Here is a 13,123-nt window from a genome sequence, read left to right as displayed (position 1 = left end):
TTCATTGTAAAAACATTTGAAAAATACAGAAAGTTATATAGATTACTCAGAATACCCAGGGATCTTCAATATTAAAAATGTGTTGCATTTTTTTCCCACTCTTTAAAAAATGCATCTTTTAATCCAAACACCAACTCTTTCTTACACACATGGGTATATTCTTGAGAAGAGAAATTTCCTTGTTGTTTTAAAAATTATACTTATTGTCAAAAGAACAATTTTTTTGCGTTAGATTTCAGAAGAAAAATATTCACCCATATAACCACTGCTACAGCACAAATGTTTAAATTTCTCCAAATTCCCTTTAGTCATTATCTGTATATATTAAATATCTATTTACATAATTACGATTACAGCTTAGGTATATGTTTATATTCTCCTTCTTTCACTTAGTAAATATTTGTCCATGTTTTTAGGGAAAGTTCATAGTTATTATTCTAATGAGTGTACAATATTTTATAATATTAGTAGGACCATAGATTACTTAAAATATTCTACTATTGCATAGTTATGCTGTTTCTGATATTAGACTGTTATAAATAATGCCTTAATGAAGAGCTTTCTGCCTTTATCATTCTCCTTTTTTGAATTATGCTATGGTTGAATGTATGTATGCCTTCAAAATTCATACATTGGTACTTAATACCGAGTGTTATAGTACTACAGGGTGGGGCCTTTTAGGAATATGTCTTAGGAAGTGATAAGGCATGAACACTCCACTCTCATGAATGGGATTAATGCTCTTAAAAAAGAGGTTGAAAGGATTGCTCTGGTCCCTTTTGTCCTCTGTCCCTCCAGCCATGTGAGGACACAGCATCTGTGGCAACAAGGAGCCACCTTGGGAGCAGAGAGCAAGCTCTTCCAGACACTGAATCTGCCAGCACCTTGATCTTGGTCCAGCCTTCAGAACTGTGAGAAATAAATTTCTATTATTTACAAATTACCCAGTCTAAGCTATTTTGCTATAGCGCAGGAATGGACTAAAGATGATTTTCCTGGGATAAAAGGACTTTCTAATTTTATTATCTTAGCCTCAAAAGCACTAGAAATTCTCCTTTTATTTTTTCTTATTTAATTTGTAAATAATTGGATAGTTATATTTTAGTTCTATATCTAGCTAGTATACAAATAATGTAACACCATCTCATTTTGCTTTACATTTCTTAGAATACTAGCTAGTAAGGTCTTATTTCATATCCTTTCTTGGAAACCATATGTGTAGTAGCCAGTCTCATGAAATCCTTGTGTTGAGTCACTGTATTAGTCATCTTTTTGCTGAAACAATGCTGCTCAACAAAGAACTCCCCAATCTCAGTATTATACAACACACATCCATTTCTCCCTCAAGGATCTATAGTTTAGGTATGGATTGGTTTAAGTCTGTCATTTTCATGGCAGAGTGCAGGAGTGCAAGAGAGTTGGCAGAGACTCATGATGACTGGTCTCTGCTCAGAACTGGCACAGTCTCGCTTCTGCCATTTTCCGTTCACCAAAGTAAGTCACATGGCCAAGTCCAAAGTCATTGGTGCAGAAAAGTACAGTCTGCCCACAGAGTGCAGGAGGGGAGAGTAATATTTGTGGAACAATAATGCAATCCACCAGTCACTGTATGTGCTGCTTTCTTGCTTTTTGTTAAGCTTTTCTCCTTGTAGATACATGGTAACTTTATTCTTCCTCATCCCATTTTAACTTAGCTATGACTTTTGAACAGTGAAATGTAACTTGTTTCGTTGGCTGAAACGTGGTCACTTCTGGGAAGAACGCAGACATTTTTAAGAGCTAGTACATAATTGGCCCTTTTCAGTTTCCACTGTTTTATTGATCCTTGAAGATCAATAAGATGAAGCTTTCATCAACCTAAGTCCCTGAGTTACTGTGATGGTCAGAGCCTTCCTGCTAACCCTAATTGAACATGTAGAATGAGCAAGAAATTCATTTTTGTTGTATTAAGTTACTGAGATTTGGAGATTATTTATTACTGGAGCATAATCTAGCCTATCCTAACACATTGCTTTTTATTTCCATTTTGCAACCAAGTATTGTTATGTGTGTGTCTGCTCTCAGTTTTCTGGCTTAGAAATCAAGTAACCGGCCGGGCGCGGTGGCTCACGCCTGTAATCCCAGCACTTTGGGAGGCCGAAGCGGGCGGATCACGAGGTCAGCAGATCGAGACCATCCTGCCTAACACGGTGAAACCCTGTCTCTACTAAAAATACAAAAAATTAGCCGGGCGAGGTGGCGGGCGCCTATAGTCCCAACTACACGGGAGGTTGAGGCAGGAGAATGGTGTGAACCTGGGAGGTGGAGCCTGCAGCGAGCCGAGATCGCGCCACTGCACTCCAACCTGGGCGACAGCGAGACTCCGTCTCAAAAAAAATAAATAAATAAAAAGAACTCAAATAACCTGGGTAAATGATGTTGATAAATTAAACTATTCATTTTATTCTTTCCTGAGCGCACTGCTCTTAGTTTGGTCAACTGATTGTGCTTCAGGGAATACCTGAATTGATGATAAGGGACAAAAAATCGGAAGGTGTCACAGTCTTTACAGTCAGCTCCAAATATTCCAATGATACTTTTACCTTTCATTCAGTTTTTAAAATTCATTTTCCTTTTCTTCTCTCCAACTTGTTTCTGGGTAAAAAGGATTATTGATGTTGATATAGTTTACTGCATAATCTATACATCAATAATAAAAATAGCTATGTCTAATATATTTTTGCCAGATCCTCCTCTAACAATTGTGTGTGTACTAACTCTTTTCATCCTCGCAGCAGTCTTTTGAGGTAGGCTCTAGTTAATGCCCACTTTACAAATGACTAATGTGGAGCACAGGGAGGTAAATTATACTGCCCACGTTCACAAAGCTGATTGATGGCAAAGCTGAGATTTGAAACCAATCAGTTTTGTTTCAGAATGGCCTGCCTAACCATTTTGCGTACTGCTTCCCTAATTTTGACACGTAACATTGGCTGGGACTTAGATAGGAGGACAATATGTCTGCAACATCTGTCACCTCAGTGATCCCTGTGATCACCTGGTTAGTCAGAACATGATGTCTTCTTGATCCATCACAGCTCCATGTCTGTCTCTCTAACCTTGGGCTTAAAAAACAAATGCCCTTTCCAGACAAAGAGGCATCATTCTGAGATCAAGGATACAGTGTCTGTAGTAGATTAAAGATGACCACAAATTACTTGCTACTTCTCCCATTGAGAGGTGGAATCTAATTCTCCTCCCTTTAATATGGGCTACCCTTAGAGACTTACTTGACTAATAGAATACAGCAGAAGAGATGTCTGACTGGCCAGGCTAGGTAAGTAAGAAGCCTTGTAGCTTCCATGTGAGACTCTTGGGACATGTCTTCTAAGGCCTAAGCTGCTGGATAAGTCAAACTACCATGCTAGATAAACCACGTGCAGAGGCCATGAGACCACATGACAAGGGGAGGGGCCTAGCTGAGCACAACAACCAACAGTTCCCATCAGGGTGCCAGGCATTATGTGTGAAGCAGTCTTCCATCAGCTGGACACAACTGAGCAACCCTAACTGTGGTCACTATGGAATAAATTTGCCCTGCTGAACCATGCTAGAATTATTGATTACCAAAATGATGAGATACAATAAATTGCTTATTGTGCTAAGTTTTGGAGTAGTTTACTAAGTAACAATAGATAACTGGAACTAAATTTGGTATCTGAAAGTGGACTTTCACTATAACAAAAACTGAAAACAAATGGCAATGACTTTGTACCTGGTTGCCACAGAAGTTAGAAAGGCCTCGAGAAAAATGTTAGTGAATACTGGAAGGACATCGAGGAGACTGCTGGAGAGACTGAAGGACAGTAAAGAAAATACTATGGGGGGTGGCTAAAGAAATGACCTGTGTTATGTAGTGGCAGAAAGTTTTCGTCTTTGATAATGTGGGAAAATAGAAAAGGTGCCCAATGAATGGGAGGATCTGGCTAAGGAGATTTTCAGCAGAATTTCAAAACTACAAAGAGGTTTCTTTTAGCCACATTATTGTAAGATATTGATTAAAAAAAAAGAAAAAAAGTGGGCTAAAAAAGGAGCCATTTGGTTTTTAAGCAGAATTTAGAGGAATTATAAAGAGGCAGGACTTGCTGGGTTCAGAAGAGATCGGGTGCATTCAGGGTGGCATGGCCGTAGACTTTGCTGGGTTCAAACATCAAACTGCTTCTCATCCTCAATCTCTCTAGACAGGGAAAGCTTTCAAAATAAGAAATGGCTTCAGGGCAAAAATAAATTCCAAGATGTGACAGCTAGACCCATGATTAAGACCTCAATTAAGGTGGTGCCTCATATATCCTTTCAGTTAAACAAAAAGCCTTCTACAATCTTGGGCAATGTACCTCTCCATTGGACAAAAGAGTTTCTAAGAATTTTAAGGTTCTGTTATCCCATGTCAGACTCACAGTTAGTCCAAGCAAGGTGAAAAAGCTGGCTTCAGAATGAAATGTGGGTGTGGCTTTTGCCTAGTAAAGTTCGTTATCAATTAGTATATAAGACGCCTTAACATTTTTAAGTGAATTATACCAGCATGGACTGACTGAAAAGGATGAAGAGAGTACAAAGTGAAAAGATGCCTTTGGACCCTCAACCTGCCTCAGAGAAGCAGGCTGAGAAAGTTACCCAGCCAAAAACAAGGATTACTTCTTAGGGAAAAAGAAGAACGGCTCAAAGAATGGAACCAAGAGCCCAGAGGACTGATGGATAGCCAGAGGGAATCATTCCCAGGAGCAGGACTGGGCCCTAATCAAGGAACTGGTAATATGTACTCAGCTAGATTTCAAACTTTCTGTGGACTACTGACCACTGTATGCCTCTGTTCTCTGACTCTTCGAATGGGAGTGCCTATTATGGTTATCCTATCTCTGTCCCATTGTTTCTTGGGTGTGAGAGCCCCAGTGACTTCAGATCAAGGGGAACTATACTCAAGGAGCTGAGTGCCAGGAGCCTCATCATCACCTGAATTTGAGTTAGATGGTGAGAAAGTGGACTTCTAGGCTGATGCAGTAAATGTCAGGAAACTTTTGAGGGCTTTAGGAGAGTGTGAGTTTATTTTGCTTGTGGTAATAATGTCTGTGGCCAGAGGAAAAGGAATGTGGTAGATTCAAGATGGCTACAAATTTTTTGCTACTTCTCTTATTCCAAGGTAGAATCTAATTCCCCTCCCTTGGATCTAAGCTGGTCTTCATGACTTGCTTGACCAATAGAATGCAGTTCTAGGCCATAAACTCCTGAACCTGGGCAATAAGAAACCTTGCAGTTTCCAGTAGGCCTCTTGATATACTGAGCTGCCATGAAAGAAATCCGACTACCTTGCTGGAGCTATAGATAGGAGAGGTCTTGAGGCCACCAGCAGTCCTCAAAGGCATCAGGCACACAATATAAGTGAAGTTACCTGGGACCTCCAGAGCAGCCCTGCCTTCCACTGAATACCAGCAAGTGACCCAGTCAATACTGCATGGGGAAAACAAATTGCTCAGCTGAGACCTGTCCAAATTACTGACCCACAAAATCATAAGATACAACAAAATGGTTGTTTTGAGCTACTGAATTGTGGGGTAGATTGTTTATGCAGGAATAGACAACTGAGACCATGCCTTAAAATGGACACAGTATTTCTGATGCATTATCTCATTCATTCATCCAATAAATAATTACTGTGAACCATTATGTGTCAGGCACTACTCTTTATTCTAGAGACACAGTAGTTTAAAAAAAGGCCAGCAAAGACCCTGTTTTCATGGAGCTTGCAATCTACTGGTTTAGATAGATAATAAGTAAAGAAATAACTACAATATGCCAGATGGTGATAAGGGCGATAAAGATAAGTGAAGCATGTCAAGGGAGCATCCCAGCAAGACAACTCTCTTTTTATAAAAGAGAAAACAGAGTCTTAGAAAGATTAAATAATAGGCAGTAAGAGAAGCAAGTTCCTAGGTACAATGAAACTGGAGTTTCACTTGATGAAACACTGTTCAATAGAATTTATAAATTCAAATTGTTGTTTAGCACAGCAGAGGAACCTAATAGGCAGAAGTGTGGCTTGGATGGATGTTCCTGACTACCCAGGCTGTCCGAGTAAACTGTTGTATATACAAGAATGAAAAGATCTGAGGTGGAGCCAAGGTGGCCAAATAGGAACAGCTCCAGTCTAGAGCTCCCAGCGTGAGCAATGCAGAAGACGGGTGATTTCTGCCTTGCCAACTGAGGTACTGGGGAGTGTCGGAAAGTGGTTGCAGGACAGTGGGTGCACTGCACCCAGCATGAGCCAAAGGAGGGCGAAGCATCACCTCACCCGGGAGGCGCAAGGGGTCAGGGAATTCCCTTTCCTAGTCAAAGAAAGGGGTGACAGACAGCACCTGGAAAATCGGGTCATTCCCACCCTAATACTGCACTTTTCCAACAGTCTTAGCAAACGGCACACCAGGAGATTATATCCCGTGCATGGCTCGGGGGGCCCTACACCCATAGAGCCTCCCTCATTGCTGGCACAGCAGACTGAGATCGAACTGCAAGGCGGCAGCGAGGCTGGGGGAGGGGCACCTGCCATTGCCGAGGCTGGAGTAGGTAAACAAAGCAGCCTGGAAGCTCGAACTGGGTGGAGCCCACTGCAGCTCAAGGAGGCCTGCCTGCCTCTGTAGACTGCACCTCTGGGGGCAGGGAATAGTCAAACAAAAGGCAGCAGAATCCTCTGCAGACTTAAATGTCCCTGTCTGACAGCTTTGAAGAGAGTAGTGGTTCTCCCAGCACACAGCTTGAGATCTGAGAATGGACAGACTGCCTCCTTAGGTTGGTCCCTGACCCCCAAGTAGCCTAACTGGGAGGCCCCCCCCAGTAGGGGCAGACAGACACCTCACATGGCCGGGAACTCCTCTGAGACAAAACTTCCAGAGGAACGATCAGGCAGCAACATTTGCTGCTCACCAGTGTCTGCTGTTCTGCAGCCTCCGCTGCTGATACCCTGGCAAACAGGGTCTAGAGTGACCTCAAGCAAACTCCAACAGACCTGCAGCTGAGGGTCCTGACTGTTAGAAGGAAAACTAACAAACAGAAAGGACATCCACACCAAAACCCCATCTGTACATCACCATCATCAAAGACCAAAGGTAGATAAAACCACAAAGATGGGGAAAAATAGAGCAGAAAAACTGGAAACTGTAAAAATCAGAGTGCCTTTCCTCCTCCAAAGGAACGCAGCTCCTCGCCAGCAATGGAACAAAGCTGAATGGAGAATGACTTTGACAAGTTGAGAGAAGAAGGCCTCAGACGATCAAACTACTCCGAGCTAAAGGAGGAAGTTCAAACCCATGGCAAAGAAGTTAAAAACCTTGAAAAAAAATTAGACGAATGGCTAACTAGAATAACCAATACAGAGAAGTCCTTAAAGGACCTGATGGAGCTGAAAACCAAGGCACGAGAACTACGTGACAAATGCACAAGCCTCAGTAGCCGATTCGATCAACTGGAAGAAAGGGTATCAGTGATGGAAGATGAAATGAATGAAATGAAGCAAGAAGAGAAGTTTAAAGAAAAAAGAATAAAACAAAATGAACAAAGCCTTCAAGAAATATGGGGCTATGTGAAAAGACCAAATCTACGTCTGATTGGTGTACCTGAAAGTGACGGGGAGAATGGAACCAAGTTGGAAAACACTCGGAAGGATAATATCCAGGAGAACCTCCCCAATCTAGCAAGGCAGGCCAACATTCAAATTCAGGAAATACAGAGAATGCCACAAAGATACTCCTTGAGAAGAGCAACTCCAAGACAAATAATTGTCAGATTCACCGAAGTTGAAATGAAGGAAAAAATGTTAAGGGCAGCCAGAGAGAAAGGTCGGGTTACCCTCAAAGGGAAGCCCATCAGACTAACAGCGGATCTCTTGGCAGAAACTCTACAAGCCAGAAGAGAGTGGGGGCCAATATTCAACATTCTTAAAGAAAAGAATTTTCAACCAGAATTTCACATCCAGCCAAATGAAGCTTCATAAGTGAAGGAGAAATAAAATACTTTACAGACAAGCAAATGCGGAGAGATTTTGTCACCACCAGGCCTGCCCTAAAAGGGCTCCTGAAGGAAGCACTAAACATGGAAAGGAACAACCGGTACCAGCCACTGCAAAAACATGCCAAATTGTAAAGACCATCAAGGCTAGGAAGAAACTGCAGCAACTAACAAGCAAAATAACCAGCTAACATCATAATGACAGGATCAAATTCAAACATAACAATATTAACCTTAAATGTAAGTAGGCTAAATGCTCCAAGTAAAAGACACAGAATGGCAAATTGGATAAAGAGTCAAGACCCATCAGTGTGCTGTATTCAGGAAACCCATCTCACATGCAGAGACACACATAGGCTCAAAATAAAGGGATGGAGGAAGATCTACCAAGAAAATGGAAAACAAAAAAATGCAGGGGTTGCAATCCTAGTCTCTGATAAAACAGACTTTAAACCAACAAAGATCAAAAGAGACAAAGAAGGCCATTACATCATGGTAAAGGGATCAATTCAACAAGAAGAGCTAACTATCCTAAATATATATGCACTCAATACAGGAGCACCCAGATTGATAAAGCAAGTCCTTAGAGACCTAGAAAGAGACTTAGACTCCCACACAATAATAATGGGAGAATTTAACACCCCACTGTCAACAGTAGACAGATCAACGAGACAGAAATTCAACAAGGATATCCAGGAATTGAACTCAGCTCTGCACCAAGTGGACCTAATAGACATCTACAGAACTCTCCACCACAAATCAACAGAATATACATTCTTCTCAGCACCACACTGCACTTATTCCAAAATTGACCACATAGTTGGAAGTAAAGCACTCCTCAGCAAATGTAAAAGAACAGAAATTATAATAAACTGTCTCTCAGACCACAGTGCAAACAAACTAGAACTCAGGATTAAGAAACTCACTCAAAACCACTCAACTATATGGAAACTGAATAACCTGCTCCTGAATGACTACTGGGTACGTAATGAAATGAAGGCAGAAATGAAGATGTTCTTTGAAACCAACGAGAACAAAGACACAATGTACCAGAATCTCTGGGACACATTCAAAGCAGTGTGTAGAGGAAAATTTATAGCACTAAATGCCCACAAGAGAAAGCAGGAAAGATCTAAAATTGACACCCTAACATCACAATTAAAAGAACTAGAGAAGCAAGAGCAAACACATTCAAAAGCTAGCAGAAGGCAAGAAATAACTAAGATCAGAGCAGAACTGAAGGAAATAGAGACACAAAAAACCCTTCAAAATATCAATGAATCCAGGAGCTGGTTTTTTGAAAGGATCAACAAAATTGATAGACCGCTAGCAAGACTAATACAGAAGAAAAGAGAGAAGAATCAAATAGATGCAATAAAAAATGATAAAGGGGATATCACCACCGATCCCACAGAAATACAAACTAACATCAGAGAATACTATAAACACCTCTACGCAAATAAACTAGAAAATCTAGAAGAAATGGATAAATTCCTCGACACATGAACCCTCCCAAGACTAAACCAGGAAGAAGTTGAATCTCTGAATATACCAATAACAGGATCTGAAATTGAGGCAATAATTAACAGCTTACCAACCAAAAAAAGTCCAGGAACAGATGGATTCACAGCCGAATTCTATCAGAGGTACAAGGAAGACCTGGTACCACTCCTTCTGAAACTATTCCAATCAATAGAAAAAGAGGGAATCCTCTCGAACTTATTTTATGAGGCCAGCATCATCCTGATACCAAAGCCTGGCAGAGATACAACAAAAAAAAGAGAATTTTAGACCAATATCCCTGATGAACATCGATGCAAAAATCCTCAATAAAATACTGGCAAACCGAATCCAGCAGCACATCAAAAAGCTTATCCACCATGATCAAGTGGGCTTCATCCCTGGGATGCAAAGGCTGGTTCAACATATGCAAATAAATAAACATAATCAGCATATAAACAGAACCAGTGACAAAAACCATATGATTATCTCAATAGATGCAGAAAGGCCTTTGACAAAATTCAACAACGCTTCATGCTAAAAACTATCAATAAATTAGGTATGGATGAGACATCTCTCAAAATAATAAGAGCTATCTATGACAAACCCACAGGCAATATCATACTGAATGGGCAAAAACTGGAAGCATTCTCTTTGAAAACTGGCACAAGACAGGGATGCCCTCTCTCACCACTCCTATTCAACACAGTGTTGGAAGTTCTGGCCAGGGCAATCAGGCAGGAGAAGGAAATAAAGGGCATTTAATTAGGAAAAGAGGAAGTCAAATTGTCCCTGTTTGCAGATGACATGATTGTATATCTAGAAAACCCCATCATCTCAGCCCAAAATCTCCTTAAGCTGATTGGCAACTTCAGCAAAGTCTCATGATACAAAATCAATGTGCAAAAATCACAAGCATTCTTATACACCAGTAAAAGACAAACAGCCAAATCATGAGTGAACTCCCATTCACAATTGCTTCAAAGAGAATAAAATACCTAGGAATCCAACTTACAAGGGATGTGAAGGACCTCTTCAAGGAGAACTGCAAACCACTGCTCAATGAAATAAAAGAGGATACAAAGAAATGGAAGAACATTCCATGCTCACGGACAGGAAGAATCAATATCGTGAAAATGGCCGTGCTGCCCAAGGTAATTTATAGATTCAATGCCATCCCCATCAAGCTACCAATGACTTTCTTCACAGAATTGGAAAAAACTACTTTAAAGTTCATATGGAACCAAAAAAGAACCCGCATTGCCAAGTCAATCCTAAACCAAAAGAACAAAGCTGGAGGCATCACGCTACCTGACTTCAAACTATACTACAAGGCTACAGTAACCAAAACAGCATGGTACTGGTACCAAAACAGAGATTTTTGGTAAATAAAACAGACCAATGGAACAGAACAGAGCCCTCAGAAATAATGCCACATATCTATAACCATCTGATCTTTGACAAACCTGATAAAAACAAGCAATGGGGAAATGATTCCCTATTTAATACACGGTGCTGGGAAAACTGGCTAGCCATATGTAGAAAGCTGAAACTAGATCCCTTCCTTACACCTTATACAAGAATTAATTCGAGATGTATTAAAGACTTAAATGTTAGACCTGAAACCATAAAAACCCTAGAAGAAAACCTAGGCAATACCATTCAGGACATAGGCATGGGCAAGGACTTCATGTCTAAAACACCAAAAGCAATGGCAAGGTAAGCCAAAATTGACAAATGGGATCTAATTAAACTAAAGAGCTTCTGCACAGCAAAGAAAACTACTATCAGAGTGAACAGGCAACCTACAGAATGGGAGAAAATTTTTGCAATCTACTTATCTGACAAAGGGCTAATATCCAGAATCTACAATGAACTCAAACAAATTTACAAGAAAAAAACAAACAACCCCATCAACAAGTGGGCGAAGGATGTGAGCAGACACTTCTCAAAAGAAGACATTTATGCAGCCAACAGACACAGGAAAAAAGGCTCATCATCACTGGCCATCAGAGAAATGCAAATCAAAACCACAATGAGATACCATCTCACACCAGTTAGAATGGCGATCATTAAAAAGTCAGGAAAAAACAGGTGCTGGAGAGGATGTGGAGAAATAGGAACACTTTTACATTGTTGGGACTGTAAACTAGTTCAACCATTGTGGAAGTCAGTGTGGTGATTCCTCAGGGATCTAGAACTAGAAATACCATTTGACCCAGCAATCCCATTACTGGGTGTATACCCAAAGGATTATAAATCATGCTGCTATAAAGACACATGCACACGTATGTTTATTGCGGCACTATTCACAATAGCAAAGACTTGGAACCAAGCCAAATGTCCATCAATAATAGACTGGATTAAGAAAATGTGGCACATATACACCATGGAATACTAGGCAGCCATAAAAAATGATAAGTTCATGTCCTTTGTAGGCGCATGGATGAAGCTGGAAACCATCATTCTCAGCAAACTATCACAAGGACAAAAAAACCAAATACCGCAGGTTCTCACTCATAGGTGGGAATTGAACAATGAGAACACATAGACACAGGAAGGGGAACATCACACACTGGGGCCTGTTGTGGGGTGGGGGGGCGGGGGAGGGATAGCATTAGGAGATATACCTAATGTAAATGACGAGTTAATGGGTGCAGCTCACCAGCATGGCACATGTATACATATGTAACTAACCTGCATGTTGTGCACATGTACCCTAGAACTTAAAGTATAAAAAAAAAAAAAAGAATGAAAAGATCTGCCCTTCAGTAGCTGGAGTGGAATGGGGCAGGAGGGTTTGGAGGAGGATGTGTGGCTCTGAAGACTATACATAGTAGGCAAAGTGCCAGCTGTGACTCGGAACAACCAAAATCAGGACCAGGAGCAGTTTAGAAGAGAAAACAATTCTTGGAAAAAGCAGAAGTATTTGTGGGGTACAGGGGAATTTGTAAGGGACTTAATTTCCTAAGTGAACAGGTAGGAGTTCAGAGGCAGCTAATGCTCATGGGACTTAATTTTATTTCCACAGTTGGTAAAACTCAAGGACAGTGTGGTTACCTTCATTCATTTAATTAAACAAACACAGAGCATGTGCTAGGCATTGCTAAAATCTAGTGTAGAAATCCAGTGTTAAAATCTAGTGTGGAAAGCCAGGCAAGCATTCATCAAACCATAATACAAACCAGATCGGGTAAAGTGCTACACCAAGCAGAACATGAAGGAGGGAGTGATTAATTAAATTCCACCAGAGAAGTTTTTCTAAAGAAGGTAGCATCTGAGTAGAGTACTGAAGTATGCTAGCAATATAAAATTTTATCATACATTGGGATTGCAAAATACAGTGCTTTTATTTAAAATTAAAAAATATTATTAGCTTGTTTTCATCATTCCACAGTATATGCATATATCAAAACATTGTACCCCATAAATATATGCAATTACTATTTGTCAATTAAAAAATTAACTTAAAAACAGTATTGATGAAAACAATTTTATTTTTCTCTGGTAGAAGGAAAAATATTCCCGGTCTCCTGTGAGTGAGTGCCTAGGGTCCCATTCATCTGAAAGAACGGTGCAGCGCAGCTGA

The 13,123-nt window shown here is 40.5% G+C and overlaps 2 protein-coding genes across 29 annotated transcripts in view; one reads left to right on the top strand and one right to left on the bottom strand.

Moving 5' to 3' along the window:
- Positions 1-13,123, top strand: part of LOC107971330 (notch homolog 2 N-terminal-like protein A) — a 250,005-nt gene that overhangs the window by 1,539 nt on the left and 235,343 nt on the right. The window contains exon 2 of one of the 5 annotated variants that reach the window (XM_063815263.1): positions 799-8,984. The exons of the other annotated variants lie outside the window; for them this stretch is intronic. Coding sequence (XP_063671333.1) covers positions 7,256-8,020 — 765 coding nt within the window. The 5' untranslated portion in view covers positions 799-7,255 and the 3' untranslated portion in view covers positions 8,021-8,984. Of the gene's footprint in view, positions 1-798; positions 8,985-13,123 lie in introns of those variants that run through there. 5 annotated transcript variants of the gene reach the window in all.
- Positions 1-13,123, bottom strand: part of LOC107966245 (myomegalin) — a 229,804-nt gene that overhangs the window by 195,361 nt on the left and 21,320 nt on the right. The gene's annotated exons all lie outside the window — the stretch shown is intronic.

Source organism: Pan troglodytes, chromosome 1, assembly GCF_028858775.2.
Source record: "Pan troglodytes isolate AG18354 chromosome 1, NHGRI_mPanTro3-v2.0_pri, whole genome shotgun sequence".
Lineage (NCBI taxonomy): Eukaryota > Metazoa > Chordata > Mammalia > Primates > Hominidae > Pan > Pan troglodytes.
Note: the sequence above shows the minus strand (reverse complement) of the source record. Positions and strands in the feature narration are given on the sequence as shown.